This window comes from Phoenix dactylifera, chromosome 4 (genome assembly GCF_051530095.1).
Source record: "Phoenix dactylifera cultivar Ajwa chromosome 4, Ajwa_hap1_PhDact_Kaust_v1.1, whole genome shotgun sequence".
Lineage (NCBI taxonomy): Eukaryota > Viridiplantae > Streptophyta > Magnoliopsida > Arecales > Arecaceae > Phoenix > Phoenix dactylifera.
Window position 1 is genome coordinate 46415171 of NC_143193.1, and position 16924 is coordinate 46432094.

General features: G+C 41.1%; 1 protein-coding gene and 1 pseudogene across 2 annotated transcripts in view; both read left to right on the forward strand.

Annotated features, from left to right (window-relative positions):
- Positions 1-3159: 3159 nt before the first annotated feature.
- Positions 3160-16924, forward strand: part of LOC103724095 (putative E3 ubiquitin-protein ligase ARI8) — a 29030-nt gene continuing 15265 nt past the window's right edge. The window contains exons 1-4 of one of the 2 annotated variants that reach the window (XM_088720122.2): positions 3160-3659; positions 6386-6510; positions 10313-10415; positions 10566-10656. In XM_088720122.2, the coding sequence (XP_088576248.2) occupies positions 3495-3659; positions 6386-6510; positions 10313-10415; positions 10566-10656 (484 nt within the window). In that variant the 5' untranslated portion in view covers positions 3160-3494. The remainder of the gene's footprint in view (positions 3660-6385; positions 6511-10312; positions 10416-10565; positions 10657-16924) is intronic. The other variant, XR_015977255.2, reaches the window with a different exon arrangement.
- On the forward strand, positions 15185-16570 carry LOC149767816 (uncharacterized; annotated as a pseudogene).

Here is a 16924-nt window from a genome sequence, read left to right on the forward strand (position 1 = left end):
GTTATTTCAGCAGGTTTTATATGTATTAATTTTGTGTTATAACAATGTCTGGGCGCGCATAATAATTTGATCTAAAATATAAATATTTTTGTATTACTACATTTGATTATTTCAGCAGGTTTTATGTGAAATTATTTGGATGGTTACAAGAAACAATGAGCATTTTAGGTTGCGAAACTTTCGATTTAGGAGCCTCTAGTGAGGAATGTTCACATCAAAATAGAGGACAACAGTTAAATTAATGAGATAGTATTTCAAACAAATTTTCTATATATTCCATCATTCAACATTTTAGATGAAAATATATTTCAGTTGTAATTGGAATATACTTAAACTAAATCATTTCTAATTTCACACCTTTAACTAAGGAAAAAATGAAATTAAATTTTACACATCCAAGAAATTAGAGCAGTCTCAAAAGCAAAATAAAGGAGATGATAGGGCTATATTTAGGAGAAAATTGGAATGCGTCTAGTTGACCTGGTGAAGTCACTAGACTTGGATATTAGTGGTGAAGTATCTACCACCACAACATTGCAAGGACCGAGCTAAAACAGAATTAATTAAGAGTCTTTACATGCATTCACTAATTTCACTAATCCTAGACAATGAGGCTTGTCCAGATGAAGAAAGTTGCTGAAAACATGGACCCTTCACAAATCCGTGCAACTGAGCACAAGTTCATTCATATTATGAATTAAAAGTAACCATCATTTTTATAGCATCAAAGTGCACATCCAACCACATGCAAGTATGCAACCAACATCGACGGTAGGCAAGGAACTAATTAAGACTGCATAAAGTTAATGTTGACCTAGCATAAACCATCTATTTGGCTACCTATATCCATTTTATGGCTCATGTGGAATCATAACCTACTAAAGGTGCCATTTAGGTTGGGCTCAACATGAACTTGCCTATCAAATCCACTTATTAGATAGGGTACCAATTTCAATTGGGCTTGGGCTAAAAAAGCTCAATACAACCTTTATTTGGGCTACCCTTACTCAAGTTGGACCCAACCTAACCCAACTCAATATATAAATGAATAAATAATTTACATACATACATATACATATACATATACGTGTGCGCTATGATATGATATGGATAAATAGTTTATATACATCTACTAAGGGCTCGTTTGGTTCGCGGGAAGCATTTTCCTTCCTAGGAATATGATTCCTGGGAAACAAATTCCTAGGAAGAGGATGCCTAGGAAAGTACTTTTGGCATGTTTGGTTGACCATGGGAAAGTGACAAATTTCCAAGATGCTTATGTTTGGTTGGCCATCCACTTTCCTAGGAAAGTTATATATAATTCCTATTATGCCCTTAATAAAAATTAGGTTTTTAATGCCTCTTTTATGCTTCTTTAATGTTGAAGGGACTTTTTGGGAAAAAGTAAAAATGGAATGATTCCCGCCTCATGGGAAAGTAACTTTCCCATGTTTCTCATGGGAAAGACTTTCCCATGAAATGTGGGAATCATATTCCCATGGGAATACAACTTTCCCTTCTCTCTCCTTTGAAAACTCCAACCAAACAAGAGGCATCTCATTACTTTCCCGTTGACCACACTTTCCCCCCTTCTTTTCCCGCGAACCAAACGAGCCCTAAAGTGAAAGTCAGAGTCAGTGACAATCTTACAAAAAGATAGGAAACCCCAGCAATATAAAACTTACAGACAACAGAAGCAGAGGATAGCTAAATTCTTCCAAGATCTTCAAATGCAGCTGGAAACCTGACATGCATCTAATGGGCAATACAGAGACAAATATTCCAACCAAGAACAGCAGTGTCAAAACAGAACAAGGTGCAGCCGGCTGAAGATGATATTGATCTTAATTTGCAGTTGCCCTTCTCAGAATCGGCCATGAGGATGAGCCCAAGCGAAGGAGGAACTGCATCTCCTGTGTCAAAAATAATATACGGCCAATAAGGCAATGTTAGCTAAGAAATTAGCTGCTCGGTTAATTTCTCTGTAAACATGGGATGCTATGAAGAAGTGATAAGAAGCTTTCTAAGCCATAGGACTTTTGTGATGCCTGCAATGGGCTGGAGATGAAATCCTTTGGATAACCACCGCTGAATCTCCTTCCAAGCATAGCTGCTCAACTCCTAGACAGTAGCTTGCGTGATACAAACTCATAAGCTCACGCATCCTTTAAAGCAAGACTCCACTTGCACTAAAGCATTCATTTAATAGCTTTTTTATAAGGTTTTCTCCTAGGAGTGAACCTGCAAATGGAAAAGGGCTCTTAACCTTTCCAATTGCAGCAGGGTTATACATGACACCCTTCCACTCTAACGATGATGATTCCGCGGCAGCCGGCACTCACAGCACCTCCATTTAATACCTCATTCCAAGGTCACTTCCAGCGGTAGTCCGGCAACCACAAGGTCCAAGTTTCCATGCAAGGAAATTAATTAATCAATCAATCAAAGAAAAGATAGATGGTGTAAGTAAGTATATAGAGGTGTTGGTGATGAAAGAAAATATGAACATAGGATTAACTTTTGCAGCCTCATTAAAATGTGCAAATCTGTACCTAACCTTCATTGGATTGAACACCGATAGATAAATCGGGTATTGGAATCAGAAAAAAAAAAGAGCAACTTTACACTTTGATGTTTAAGTAAGTAGAAGTTTAATCCAATCCGAGCCACTGTTAGAGTAGGAATTTTATTTTTCCATGCTCAACTTCTTTGGAAAGAAAACCTAATAGTTTATCTAGTATATAGTGTAGTTCTTATCCTATTTTTAGCGAATGCTCGAAAAGGAATAAGTGGAAATTGAGGATTCCGAAAAGTGGCATTGGCTCCGGAATTAAACTCTGGTCTTGATCTATGCTTGATTTAACTTATAATTAAGCTAATATTTACTCGAGCTTCTAGCTAACACAATTTTTACATATAAGATGTGAAGGTTAAAACATATATGAGTCTAATTCTAACTAATATAATAGCATCACTAATAAACTTCTCATGGATGATATATACTTTGTCATGCAAAAAAAGAAAAATATTTGCAAATGTTCGCCCTTTTTAGCTCTTCCCGTTTAAGTATGTATAAAGTATTAAATACAAAACGGTTAAGATTTATCTGTATGATGATCCATGCATAATTTAAGCTAATTAAAATCGTGTCGGAATAGCAGCGCGCATGTCAGGAAAAGGTGGAGTGAGTTTATCGGGTCGCTTGCCAAAAATCTCTGTCGCATAAAAATAGCATCTGGTTACCGTTTACCTTCCGTTTCCCTTCCTATTTTTTTATGTAAGAAGCCCGCAAGATTCCTCCTTTCCAGTAAAATTCCAAGACCCAAACCCTAGAATCTCCCAGCATTCTCTTCCCCAAATCCGATCTCCTCCCTGTCTCCATCGGTCGGATCCTCCTCATTCCCGCCCCGATTCGAGCCCTAATCGCCCGTTCCGGCGGAATTCTAGGGTTTCTTGGGCGCCTGGGGCTGGGGATCGGGGGCCGGCGGGGAAAGATGGACTCGGAGGACGACATGCATGATGCGAATGATTTGGAGTCCCTGGACGACGATTTCTACAGCGGGGAGACCGCGATGGGCAGCGACGATGGCGACGCCGACTACGATTTTGTCGATAATGAGTCGGACGGCTCCGAGGACATCATCTCCCATCGCCAGCAGGTGAAGGGATAGGAAACAGTTGGCTTTTTTCTTCTGATCGCGCGTGCTTGCTTGCTTCGCTTCAGTGTCGTTTAGGTTTGGTGGTATCGATGTTAGAGCTGGATCTGAGATACTTATTGATGGATGAGCTAGCAGTAGGTGATATCTTGAATAAAAGAGAAGTTTGTGCTAATTTGTGTTGGAACTACGGCGTGATTGTTTCTGTCTCAATGTCTTGCTTCGTAAATTGTCTTAGACTGATAAATTTAAGATTTTGATGGTTTGGCACCTCACATTGCATTGTCATGTTAATAAAAGCAGGCAATCCTTTTTCCACATATTTCTTTTTCATCAATAAGTTGGTTTCTTGCCCCTCTTCATGGGTAATGTTTTCATGTTGTGGACCCGGTGGATAAAATTTACAGTCAGGGCATGCTCTTCAAGCCTTTCGAATGGTATCCTGCTTTTCAAAATCACATCTGCTTTCATATTTGCTTGTTTCTGAGTGGTAGCTGCTAATGCTCTGATATGGAAGACGAGCATAATAAATGTCACATGGATTTTGTTTCCTTCCTGTTATATTTCTAGCTTATTTATATTTTCTGTATCTTTTCTCTCACCTTGCTGATGCCATGCATAGTATGTCGAATGGTGAATGGGATTTTAGTCACCTGAGCAGCTTTAAATGTTTGCTTTAGCTTTGTGCATAGGATTTCATAAATTGTTGCTTAGCATCTTACTTTGCAAGTGCATCGACTGATGACCTTTGGTTTGTCTGAAGAAGGATTCGAGCATATCAGCATAGTGCATGTTTTGGTTCAATGGCTCTAGCATTTGACTCTATCTAGCCTTGCTATCTTAGACTGGACTTTCTTAATATCTTATGATAGTTACATCAGTAGCAGATATTACATTTGTGGTATAACAGCACAAAGTTAGAGTGGTTACAGTCATGTGAACAAAGAAGGGCTGGTTCTAGAGGATGATAGGAATTGAAGTATGTTACTAGCTTTTAAGGTAAAATATCACAGTGTGTTTTAGTTGCTACTAACATGTAATTTGATAATCGTGTTTTTAAATAATTTGATTCAGACATTCAGCATGCAAAAATTAATGAAGTGTTGAATGGCTAGTCCAAATGCTATATAGACAAGGCCAAAGATGGTCTGAAATAGGAATCTTGGCAAGCAATCTGGTCCTTTTTTTGAGTATATCTAGAGCAAGAAATCCTTTTCCCCCCCTTTTTTCTAGACCTTTTATTCAACTTATTAATTCATTGCTCAAGTTGTATTTTTTTTTTGTTCATTGGTTTAAACCCAAAAAGTATATAGTTCTCTATGGGATAATTTTTTTATCATGTACAAAGACATTTTTGTTCTACATCATATTGTATTCTTCTAAGATGATAGACACTAGCTAAAAACCTGCCTACACCATAGGCGCACCAGGAACCTAAACAATTGCAACCATATACATATGAAATGATAGCAATGGAGTATCAATCCTTGGTTTTGATTTGTAAAGTCTCAATTCCTTGGCAATCAAAGCCCAAAGATCTATGAACTAGCTCATGCTTGACCAACCTATCAGATAAATGATCTTGCGACATCTTCTTGATCTCTCCACCATTTATATTTGTATTGAGTATTTCACGTTCACTACATTTACAATGAAAATTTCAAAGATTAACCCACTGTTTCTTATTCTGCACAAATGAACCATGCTTGATGCACTAATTTGTGGGAACATGTCAAACTTTGGGTTTTGAAAAATGTTTTAGAAGGCATGATTTCTTAGGGTTGCTGAGGTCATAGTTCCACATTGACTAATAAATGGGGCGCTACACAGGTTTACTAGCCCGAGTCAGTCCTTCTCCCAACAACTTAAGCTTTTGGGCTGTGAGCCCATGACAGGTGGTATCAAAGCCAGGTCCATTGCGCGTCATAATCTTTATTAGTTATATGGGCTTCTCATTGGGGGATACCAAGGTTGAGGAGGACTCGGGCCATAGGTGGGCTCCCCCTCTCTCGAGTAGGAGCCAACCGTGATGAGGGCGTTATGAGGTTGAGTGGGGTGATTGTCGTAGTCCCACATTGACTAATAAAAATTGTACCATATTGGTTTATTAGCTTGGGCCGGTCCTCGTCCGACAACTTAAGCTTTTGGGTTGTGAGTCCGTGATATGAGGCTGTCAAGAAAGAACTTAGCAACAAAGATTTGTATGTTCACATTTGGTTACTGATTGCTCATTCAAAATCATATCTTATTATATTTATTTGGATCCATAAATTTGACTCCAAATACTTTGGACAAGGTTGGATGGTCATGGTTATGACACAGGTCCTTGGAAATAGTAATTATGGCATGGTCCTTAGAAATTCTTGAAGCATATATGAATAGGAGATAAATCTAGAATGATTCTCAGGTCTGCTAAGGCAGTGAAGATAGAACTGAGCGACAAAGATTTGTTATTGTTGCATTTGGTTACCTATTTCTTATTCAAAATCACATCTAATTATATTTATTTGAGTGTATTTCTTCATTTTGCACATGTACAAATAAAAGTATGCAAGTAATTGTAACTTTTCTTGAAAGGTGTTTACTTAAGCAAATAAAAGTTTTTTGAGCATGATAAATTTACTGAGAATATGCTGTAATTTATGCTATATGTTCCATGTATGGTTCTTTTACATGTGCTATCGTTTTCTAGTTTGTTTAATTATCACCTTGCTGATTTATAATTTCAGCAAAATTATACTATTTTGAGCGAAGCTGGTATACGACAGCATCAAGAGGAAGACATAAATAGGGTGTCTACTGTACTTTCAATATCAAGATCTGCAGCATTCATTCTTTTGCGCTATTATAACTGGTAAGAGAGTTCAGTTTGTAGAAGTGGAATATCTTTTTGTATATTTTTACTGAGGTTTCTGATATAAACTCTTTCAGTTATGCAAGATTCTCTTAGGTGCTTGTGGTGGACACTTTCTTTGTATGCTCATATAGGATAGCAATAAAACATGGTTAATATTGTGAAAATATTCATTTTCTTTGTTTGGTTGTCCAACTTTTATGGGGGGACATTTCAGTCTAAATTTTGGATTCAAGTGGACTATTTTTAGGTTGAAACACTTTCATATCTTGTCAAATGTGCGAAAAGAGGAAATTGTAAAATTGTAAAATTGTTATAAAATAAGAACATATAAGAATCAAGTTGAAAAAAATTGACCTCATTTTACTATTATCTCTTTAAATTTATAATATATTTTCATTAAAAATCTATGAAGTTGTAATCGAGCCAATGCATTCCATTCACCTCTTTAAATCTAATTAGTTAATTTTTTTAAAGGAAAAAGGAAATAAAAGAGTGCCAATAGTGTCTTTTCATACTGCCTAACTTGACCTAAATGATTTGAGCCTTCCAATTCAAATATAGTCTTTTAGATGCAGAACAATGGCGTGCCTCAACCACCAATTTCAATCACGATCAAGAGAGCAGGAGAGCTCTGAGTTCAAGACCTAATTTCATTGAGAGACTACACATAACTGTCTTCTTTTATCTAGTAAGAATGTAAAATAAATTGTGTTCAACACTGTGACACTCACCTTCAGATCTTGCTGGTCTATAGTCTACTTGATGAATGGTCGTGGTATGTAGGATTTTGGAGAGTGGCAATTGGAGGCGCAGTTGCTTCCTCTTGGATAGTTAGTTTGCTGTGAGTGGTTGCTGTCTCTTACACTATGGGGCAGCTCTCCCTTCTCCCTTCTTCCTTCACCCTTCGCTTTTGGTCAAAGATCCAGACTATATATTTTTTTTCTCTCATAGTGGCAGACTAGAGTAGCATTAGTATCATCTCCTACTTGGCAGGGAGCAACAAGGTGAGCATAGGAAGGGATTCTTGGATGGGAGGGTGATCACATGCCACAATTGCATCATGGTCGTGGAACTGAACTGGCATGTTGGTGGGGGCAAATATGGACTCACGATCCTCGTGGGACCCAAGGCTTACACTATAGTTCACCGAGTGGGAACATGTGTTAGTAGCACTTGCCAATGCTGAATTTATCCGACACTGCTGGTCCCAAAATTCTAAATGTCCATTCTTTTGGTATCATCTTCTTCTCTTGGAAAAAGTGGAGACTTTGTGAGTCTACTCTCTCTTGATCCCTTTGAAAGAAAGAATAGCTTTTCTCTCTTCCCTTTTCCTTTCTGCCTTATGCTTCCCTTGAATCTTGTCAACTACCTTGCTGGGATGCTCGCATCCGCCACCCTCCTCCTTACCAGCTTTTTCAAATTTCCCTCCTCCTCCCCACTTCCACCTCTTCTGCTGCCTCCTCTGACCTCGTCACTGTCTCCACCACCGATTCCCTTGGCTTCCACCCCAAAGACCATTTCACCAATCTTGCTGTTGCGTTCACTCAGTGGGACTCCAGGATGAGGTATACATGATTCGAGGAAAGGCATGAAGGATAGATGACCACTGCATCATTATACAGGAGGCCATTTGTGGGGATTGTGTCACATTGAGGATGGATCATGTCAACATCTTGGCGGAGGAGTGGACTTGGATTGTGGACAATATATATAATCTGTACTGGTATTGATGCAAAATGACTTGTCTATGAACCAAGTCCCTTAAAAATATTGTTATAAAAATATTATAATCTGGCAATCATATAATTGACTTGAGGGTGATGTTTGTTGACTTGTTTCTCAGTTGACCAGGTGATGTGGGTTCTATTGCCTCAGTGTAGAGCACTTGACGATTTCTAGCACAAGTGGGATAGTCATAAGGGAACACAAGGATAAAAAGCGGACGAGCCCAAGTGGAAGTGCAATATATATGTATGTTTGTATGCATGTATATATGTATATTGGAACAAATGACACAGGGATAAGCCTCCATTGTGCATGGAATGCTTTGAAGGGAAGCAATTTGAAAGATGAACTGCACAGCAGGTCAGGCCTCCACAAAGGGGTTGCTTCATATGCATAATGATGATGTGTGCAAAAGAGGTTGACCTTCGCTCCCCTGGGATATGGTAGAGTAATTCAAATGTTGTAGTCTGAAGGGTGGTTCTAACCTCCACTCTGTATGGTTCGGCCGAATCTATTGACGTGCCTGCTTGTGCCATAATCCTTGCACAGAATTCCCTCCAATAGGAATGGAAAGGCATGCTCAGTTAACTAAAGTTCTTCAATGGAAGTCCTTCCATTGCCTGTGAAGTGAATACTTGTGTTGCTTCACTATGTGATCGGTTGCCACATCACCTTTTTTTTGGATATTTAGGAGTTGGAATGTCTGAAGTCTATGTTCTGATGGTCTTTAGCTTTATTTGTTTCAGATACCACTATATTCATTTAACATGCATGATAACCCCTGTCCCCTATATATAAAAAAAAAAACAAAGTCGCCTAAAACAAAAAAAAATCCCTCTTTGCATGTGCTGTAGCACATTAGATGCTGTCTGGCTCAGCCCGCATTCTGTGCCATGTGTTGTAGCAAGCACTGTGGCTAAATTTTGGGGTACACATAGTTGAAGTAGGATAGAGATGGAACAGCCTGTCTGGTTATCCATGCAATGGTATATTCAAGATCATGATCAACATATCATTTATCCAAGTGGGAGGGTGTGAAACCTTTAGGAAGAAATTGAGATGCCTTCTGTATCATGTATAAGCTTTTTTAGGATGAGGAGATAATAGTTTGATGTCAAAACTCTATAGGAGATAATAATGATGAGATTGTGAGAGACATGCAAATAGTTTTTCAGCTGTAGGTTGGATAAGCTATCTCCAGTTTAATTTAATTTAATCTATATGATTATAAATATGCATATATGTATGTCTGCATATGCATCACTAGAGTCCACTTATTTCTTTTTTCCTTTTTAACATATTGTGTGTTACCAAACTGAAGATAGTTGTTGCACCTTCTTTTTTTATCAGATGTGCTTTCTCAACTAGTATGTCTAATGATATACTTTTTGTAATAGTGTATTTCCAAACAGAAGACAGTTGTTGCACCTCTTTTTATTGGATGTGCTTTCTCAATTAGTGTGGCTAATGATGTAATTTTTGGAATGTCTTATGCTGCTTTAGATCACTATATTATGTATATGACTAGAATTTGTCTTCTTTTTTAATGAATATAAAAAATCATCCAAGATTTTCTATAATAACAATAAAAAACTTCTATACTGGTTTTGGTGAAAGGAATGCTGACAAAATAGGCTTAGTAAAAATGCTGTTACAATAGTGAGATTGTGCATCCCATAAACAAGTTAAAGTAACCTATATTACATGAACTCAGGTAAGCATTCAGTCCAGGGTGTATTTTAACTGCTGAATCCTTCCAATATGTAAGGTTTTCTTCTTACAGAGCTGCATTGAAGCATCAAACCATAGCCATATCTAAATGTTGGGTGCGGTTAATTACACGAAAACAAAGGGGTCCATGTATCATGGGAAATAATACAAAGTTGTGAATGCAAAATGCTATACATTTGTTTGTAACTTTTCTGTTTGATAATTGGAGGTTTATGTAATCTTATAAGACACATCATCTATTGTTATGATGTCTACTATCTTTCATCTTTGCATGAGAATGCATTTATTTTTAATATTCAACTTTAATTCTTTAGTCTGAAATACTTGTTTCTTGAGTATACAGGAGTGTCAGTAAGGTGCATGATGAATGGTTTGCAGATGAAGAAAATGTTCGGAAGGCCATTGGCTTGTTGGAGAATCCGGTGGAAATGCTGAATGCTAGGGAAGTAAGTCAGATTCATTGATTATCTAAGCTTTTACCTATGAGACAATTCAATGTATATATCTGAGACAGGATATTTTTAGTGTTGCATAAACTCTGTTTATTATTTAATTCATTTTTGTTGCTTCTTATGGACTGTTTACTTTTGTGGCAGCTGACTTGTGGCATTTGTTTTGAAAACTATCCCCGTAATAACATGAGTGCTGCTGCTTGTGGCCATCATTTTTGTGGCGCATGCTGGAGAGGTTTGTTTATCCAGAATCTGTTGGATGTTATTTGGTTGTATAGAGTTTTTGAAACGTATTGTTGGCTTCAGTTTTTGATATCACACGTACCCTGCCTTTTATCTTATCATGAATCAGCATGTAACAATGCATGTGGTGTTTGATAGGAGGGGGTTTGGTTCCATTGTGCAATGAGAAAACAATGGTGCGGTATGCATGTTCTTTCAGATTTGTGTTAATATTTTCATACAAATTCATCACTCATCTTAAAATCCACGTATTCATAACTAACGCCAATTGGCTGCTGCATAGAGTGCATGACCTGTATTCCATGTGAGAGTATGTGACTGCTCTGATATTCGAGTTGTGTTATCTATTAATTGTGATAGTCGAGCGGCTAGTACTAAATTCTTTGGTGTGCTGTACCCTATTTTGACTATTATTGCATGCTGATATATTAGTATGCTAACCTTGTTCTTAATCAGATCTTACAGATCATTATTTTGTATATTAGTGCTGAAGTGGTCATCTGCAGATTCTACATTGTTAAGGCTATTTTTGTTGTCAACCTTAGTAAAGGAGGAGTTCCTAGAAGTCTCATGTAGTTTCAAAATTGTGATTTTTTTCTGCCCTATGCAGCATAAATGATTAGTCTGGACAAGATACGCGGTACCGACCATACCGACGTACCGGTGGGCATCGGTACCGAACCGAGCCGAATCGGTACCGAACCGATGGGGCTGGTTCAGCCGAGTTTCGACCCTGTCGTCGTTTTTTTTTTGAAGAGTTCTCTCATTTTTGGATCTTTTTTTGATGTTTCTATGTTTATGTATAAGGTTTAAACTAGATGATGTATCTTATTACTTCCAAATGATTCAAATAATGAGATGAAGAACATAAAATATCTTCAAATTAAGATACAATCAATTACATACATTTAAAGTACTCTCGAATATCTAAAATCGGGTCGAGTGGCGATGCGTCTCGTCGATATCTGGATCATCAGCATAATAAGGAGGCAGATCAACCCATCCCTCTACCAAGCGGCATTGTAGTCTTGTATGCTCAATCCTTGAGGAATGCGCGTCGGGTCATAAGAACTCTCGGATCTTTCATTAAAGTTCTGGCTCTGAGAGGTGTACTGTTGTTGATAATGGCTGTGGAGGGGCCCATCCGATATGCCGGCACCAAATCCGACCCATAAGACCCTCCGGGCTGCGCAGGGTAGTAGCTATCGGAAGATGACTTCGATGCACCATATCCATAAGCTGGCTAAGGCTGCGGATAATAGGAAGATTCAGAACTTGATATATTTATGGATCCTACTCTACATGCGAGGTCATCGCAGCTGCATCCTGTCCTCCTGAACGACCTTGAGGAATCCGTCTTCGATATGCAATGGAATCCGACCGAGGTCTATCAGACGACCTACCGTGGTTCGTATCTTGTGTAGCATGCGTAAATTGGGACTTACTGGTGTATCGAAGATCTGCCTCCGGCTGTGTCTCATAAGTAGTACTATACTGTCTTCCACTTTCTCTATGGCTAGCAAATCCATCACCACCAGAACCTTCATCGCTGCTGGTCCAGGTCTCCTCGACACTCTCCATTGGGGCTCTTTTCTTTTCTTTTCTCGTTTGCTGGGATTGACGCCCTCCTGACCGAGTTGACTGGGTACTAGAGCATCCTCGTCTGAGCATCTCTCGATCATCTCCCTGAGAGGGTGTGTCGTACCAGTCATGTGGTGACTGGCTTTCTTTTTAGCCACGTCCTATCAGCTATAGGACTGCGTAGAATGTTGCGCTCAATCCATTGCTCTGGATCGACCCTAGTCTTGCTGGCTATAAAGTCGGCTGGTCGTCGAGGTGATCCTGGCTAGTCAAGCTCGGGCTCCTGCTGTTGGCTCACAAGCCAGCCGAGCATAGGATCATTATCATCTGTGAAAGTCGTATAGATGAGATCTGCATACTTGAGCTCCACTTCCTCCTGAATGCATTTGAGCCTCAACCGCAGATTGTGGTGCACATAAATTAGGTCGTTGAGGCGCTTTTATGTCAAACGGTTTCTCTGTTTGCTATGGATGAGGGCGAAGGTAGACCAGTTGCGCTCACAGCCACTCGAGAAGACCGTTTGGGAGAGGATGCGGATAGCTATCCGCTTAAGATTTTTCGTGGATCCGCCAAAATGAATCCACCATTCAGCTGCAAAAATATTGAAAGATAATTACATATATGATGGCCTCATAGTTGAAGATAATTCAGCTGCAAAAATGTCTTGCAGATTTGTATTATACCTGGATTCATAGTTGTCTTGCTCACGACAGCTGATTGCTATCCAAAGCTGTAGCTGCCGTCTCTAAATAATTTGGTCTGTGAAAAAGAAGCGTGGTATACTATGTTAATAATAGAAGATTCGATATACTTACACATGCTACTAAATCATAGTTACCTCTTCTATACATGACGCGGCGACTTCTGGATCAAGCTCCATCTTGTAAATAACATTATGCAGAGCATCCAGAAGTTCATCATCCATACCAATTCCATTCTCGTACTGGAACCGGGGATTCAGATAGTATGCTGCACATAGATGACACCGTCTTAGTATAATTATACAAATATATCCATTAGTATAATTATCAATGTTATTGCTTATCTGCTAGATGTAATTTTCTACCCATTTGGGCTCTCCACCACCGCTCAATGATATCGATGTACTTGTGGGCATGGGCTAGATCTGCCTTCATGATCTAAGCCTTTGCCTTCTCCATCATGTGATACAGAAAGTCCATCTGGAGGTACCTTTCGCTATCCACGGCCCGCAGCACTTGATATAATGGTTTGATAGCCTTGACTATCGCATTGGCCCGCTGCAAGAATGACTGCCTCATCACTAAGTCTTCCATCCTGCTTCCTTTAGTGCCGACCTGGGCATATCTACTTTTCTGCCACTCAGGACTGATAAACATCTAACGTAGGGCTCCTTTCTTCTCGATAAGGCTATCAAGTGCAATGTAGTTCGTAGCAAATCATGTGACCCCTGGTCTCCGAATCTCTTCTTTAAAAAAGAATATAGGGAAAGAAATCTTACCTTATTTAGCTTTTGCTGGATCTTTCTTGAAGAAAAACGATGCTTTCTGATCCTCAATTTTTTTCACGCTTTTGTCTTTGCCTCTCTTCCTTTCCTCCTCTTTTGTCTTTACCTAGCTTTCAGTTTCTTTCAGCCCCTGCCTAATGCATCGTTCGGCTTTTATAGCTGAACCCACGCATTGTGGTAGCCACAGCGCGTGGCACTTTCGGCCACGCTGGGCGCTGCATTGTGGTAGCCACAGTGCGTGGCACTTTCGGCGATGCTGGGCGTCGTGGCACTTTCGAAAGTGCCACGGCGCGTGCCGCTTCCGGAAGTGCCACGGCGCGTGCCGCTTCCGGAAGTGCCACGGCGCGTGCCGCTTCCGGAAGTGCCACGGCGCGTGCCGCTTTCGAAGTGCCATAGCGCATGCCGCTTTCGGCCAGTTAATGGCGCTGTGGCACTTTCAGAAGTGCCACAACGCGTGGCACTTTCAAACCACGCTTGGCGCTGTGGCATTTTCAAAAATGCCACAGCGTGGGGACTTAACGCGTGGCTTTAGTCACGCGTTGTCTTGCATGAACTCACCCCGAATCGGTGTGTACCACTAGGTTTGCACGGTTCGCACCGGTACGGGTATGTACCGGTGTCGGTTCGCACCGGTACGGGTATGTACCGGTGTCGGTTCGCACCGGTACAGCCCATGAACCGATTGGGTCGGTTGGGTCGGAATCGATTTTCATAGCCGTACCCAAGGTCCGCTGTACCGGTACCGGTTGGCGTACTGGCGGCGGCCCGGACCGGTACGAACCGGTCCCTTACCGGGCCTATACCGGTACGAACCGGTCCCGTACCGGGCCTATACCGGTCCGAACCGGTTTCGTACCGGTCCTCCAACAATAAACTACCGGTACCGGATTCCACGCTAATCCGGTACCAATTCCAGGCCGGACCGGTACGTACCAGCCCGTACCGGCCGGTACGGACCGGTACGACAGACCATGGCCGTACCGGACTGGTACGCATCGGTTCGGGGTGAGTTCACGCGAGACAGCGCGTGGCTTTAGCCACGCGCTAAGTCCCCACACTGTGGAAAGTGCCACAGCGCCAAGCGTGGTTTGAAAGTGCCAGGCGCTGTGGCACTTTTGAAAGTGCCACAACGCCATTAACTGGCCGAAAGTGCCACGTGCTGTGGCGCTTTCGAAAGTGGCACGCGCTGTGGCGCTTTCCAAGTGCCACAGCGCCCAACGTGGCCGAAAGTGCCACGCACTGTGGTTGCCACAATGCGTGGGTTCGGCTATAAAAGCCGAACGATGCATCAAGCAGGGCCAGAAAGAAGCTGAAAGCAAAGACAGAGACAAAGAAGGAGGAAAGGAAGAGAAAGGCAAAGACAAAGGCGTGAACAAAATTGAGGAGGGTCAGAAAGCATCGTTTTTCTTCAAGAAAAATCCAGCAAAAGCTAAATAAGGTAAGATTTTTTTTCCCTATATATTTTTTTAGGAGAGATTTTAGACCAGAAGTCCCACGATTTGCTACGAACTATATTGCACTTGATAGCCTTATCGAGAAGAAAGGAGCCCTACGTCAGATGTTTGTCAATTTCGAGTGGCAGAAAAGTAGATATGCCCAGTTCGGCACTGAAGAAAGCAGGATGGAAGACTTGATGACGAGGCAGTCATTCTTGCAGCGGGCCAATGCGATAGTCAAGGCTATCAAACCATTATACCAAGTGCTGCGGGCTGTGGATAGCGAGAGGTACCCCCAGATGGGCTTTCTGTATCACATGATGGAGAAGGCAAAGATTCAGATCATGGAGGCAGATCTAGCTCCTGCCCACGAGTACATAGACATCATTGAGCGGCGGTGGGGAGCCTAAATGGGTAGAAAATTGTATCTCGCAGGTAAGCGATAACATTGATAATTATACTGATAGACATATTTGTTTAAGTATACTAAGACGGTGTCGCCTATGTGCAGCATACTATCTGAATCCTCGGTTTCAGTACGAGAGTGGAATTGGTATGGATGATGAACTTCTGGATGCTCTACGTAATGTTATTTACAAGTTGGAGCCTGATCCAGAAGTCGCCGTGTCATGTATAGAAGAAGTAACTATGATTTAGTAGCATGTGTAAGTATATCGAATCTTCTATTATTAACATTGTACAACACGTTTCTTTTTCATAGACCAAATTATTTAGGGAGGGCAGCTACAGCTTTGGACGACCAACTGTCGTGAGCAAGACAACTATGAATCTAGGTACACTACAAATTTGCAAGACATTTTTGCAGCTAAATTATCTTCAACTATGAGGCCATCATATATGTAATTATCTTTAATATTTTTGCAGCTGAATGGTGGATTCATTTTGGCGGATCCGTGAAAAATCTTAAACGGATAGCTATCCGGATCCTCTCCCAAACGGTCTTCTTGAGTGGCTGTGAGCGCAATTGGTCCACTTTCGCCCTTATCCACAGTAAATAAAGAAATCGTTTGACACAAAAGCGCCTCAACGATCTAGTTTATGTGCACTACAATCTGCGGTTGAGGCCAAAATGCATTCAGAAGGAAGTGGAGCTCAAGTATGCAGATCCCTTCTGTAGGACTTTCACATATGATGACGATGATCCTATGCTCAGTTGGCTTGTGGGCCAGCAGCAGGAGCCCGAGCTTGACGAGTCAGGATTACCTCGACGACTAGCCGGCTTGATAGCCAGGGAGGCTAGGGCCAATCTAGAGTAATGGGCTGAGCGCAACATTCCACGCACTCCTATAGCTGATAGGACATGGCCAGAGGAGAGCCAGTCACCACATGATTGGTACGACATAACCTCTTAAAGAGATGATCGAGAGATGCTTAGATGAGGACGCTCTGGTACCCAGTCGACTCGGTCAGGAGGGCGTTAATCCTAGCAAACGAGAAAAGAAAAGGAAAGGGCCCCAATGGAGAGTGTCGAGGAGACTTGGACCAGCAGCGATGAAGGTTTTGGTGGTGATGGATCTGCTAGCCATAAAAGGAGTGGAGGACAGTATGGTACTACTTATGAGACACAGCCGGAGGTAGGTCTTCGATACACCGGTGAGTCCCAGTTTACACATGCTACACAAGATACGGACCACGGTAGGCCATCTGATAGATCTCGATCGGGTATCATTGCATATCGAAGACGGGTTCCTCGAGGTCGTTCAGGAGGACATGATGCAGCTACAGATGACCTCGCA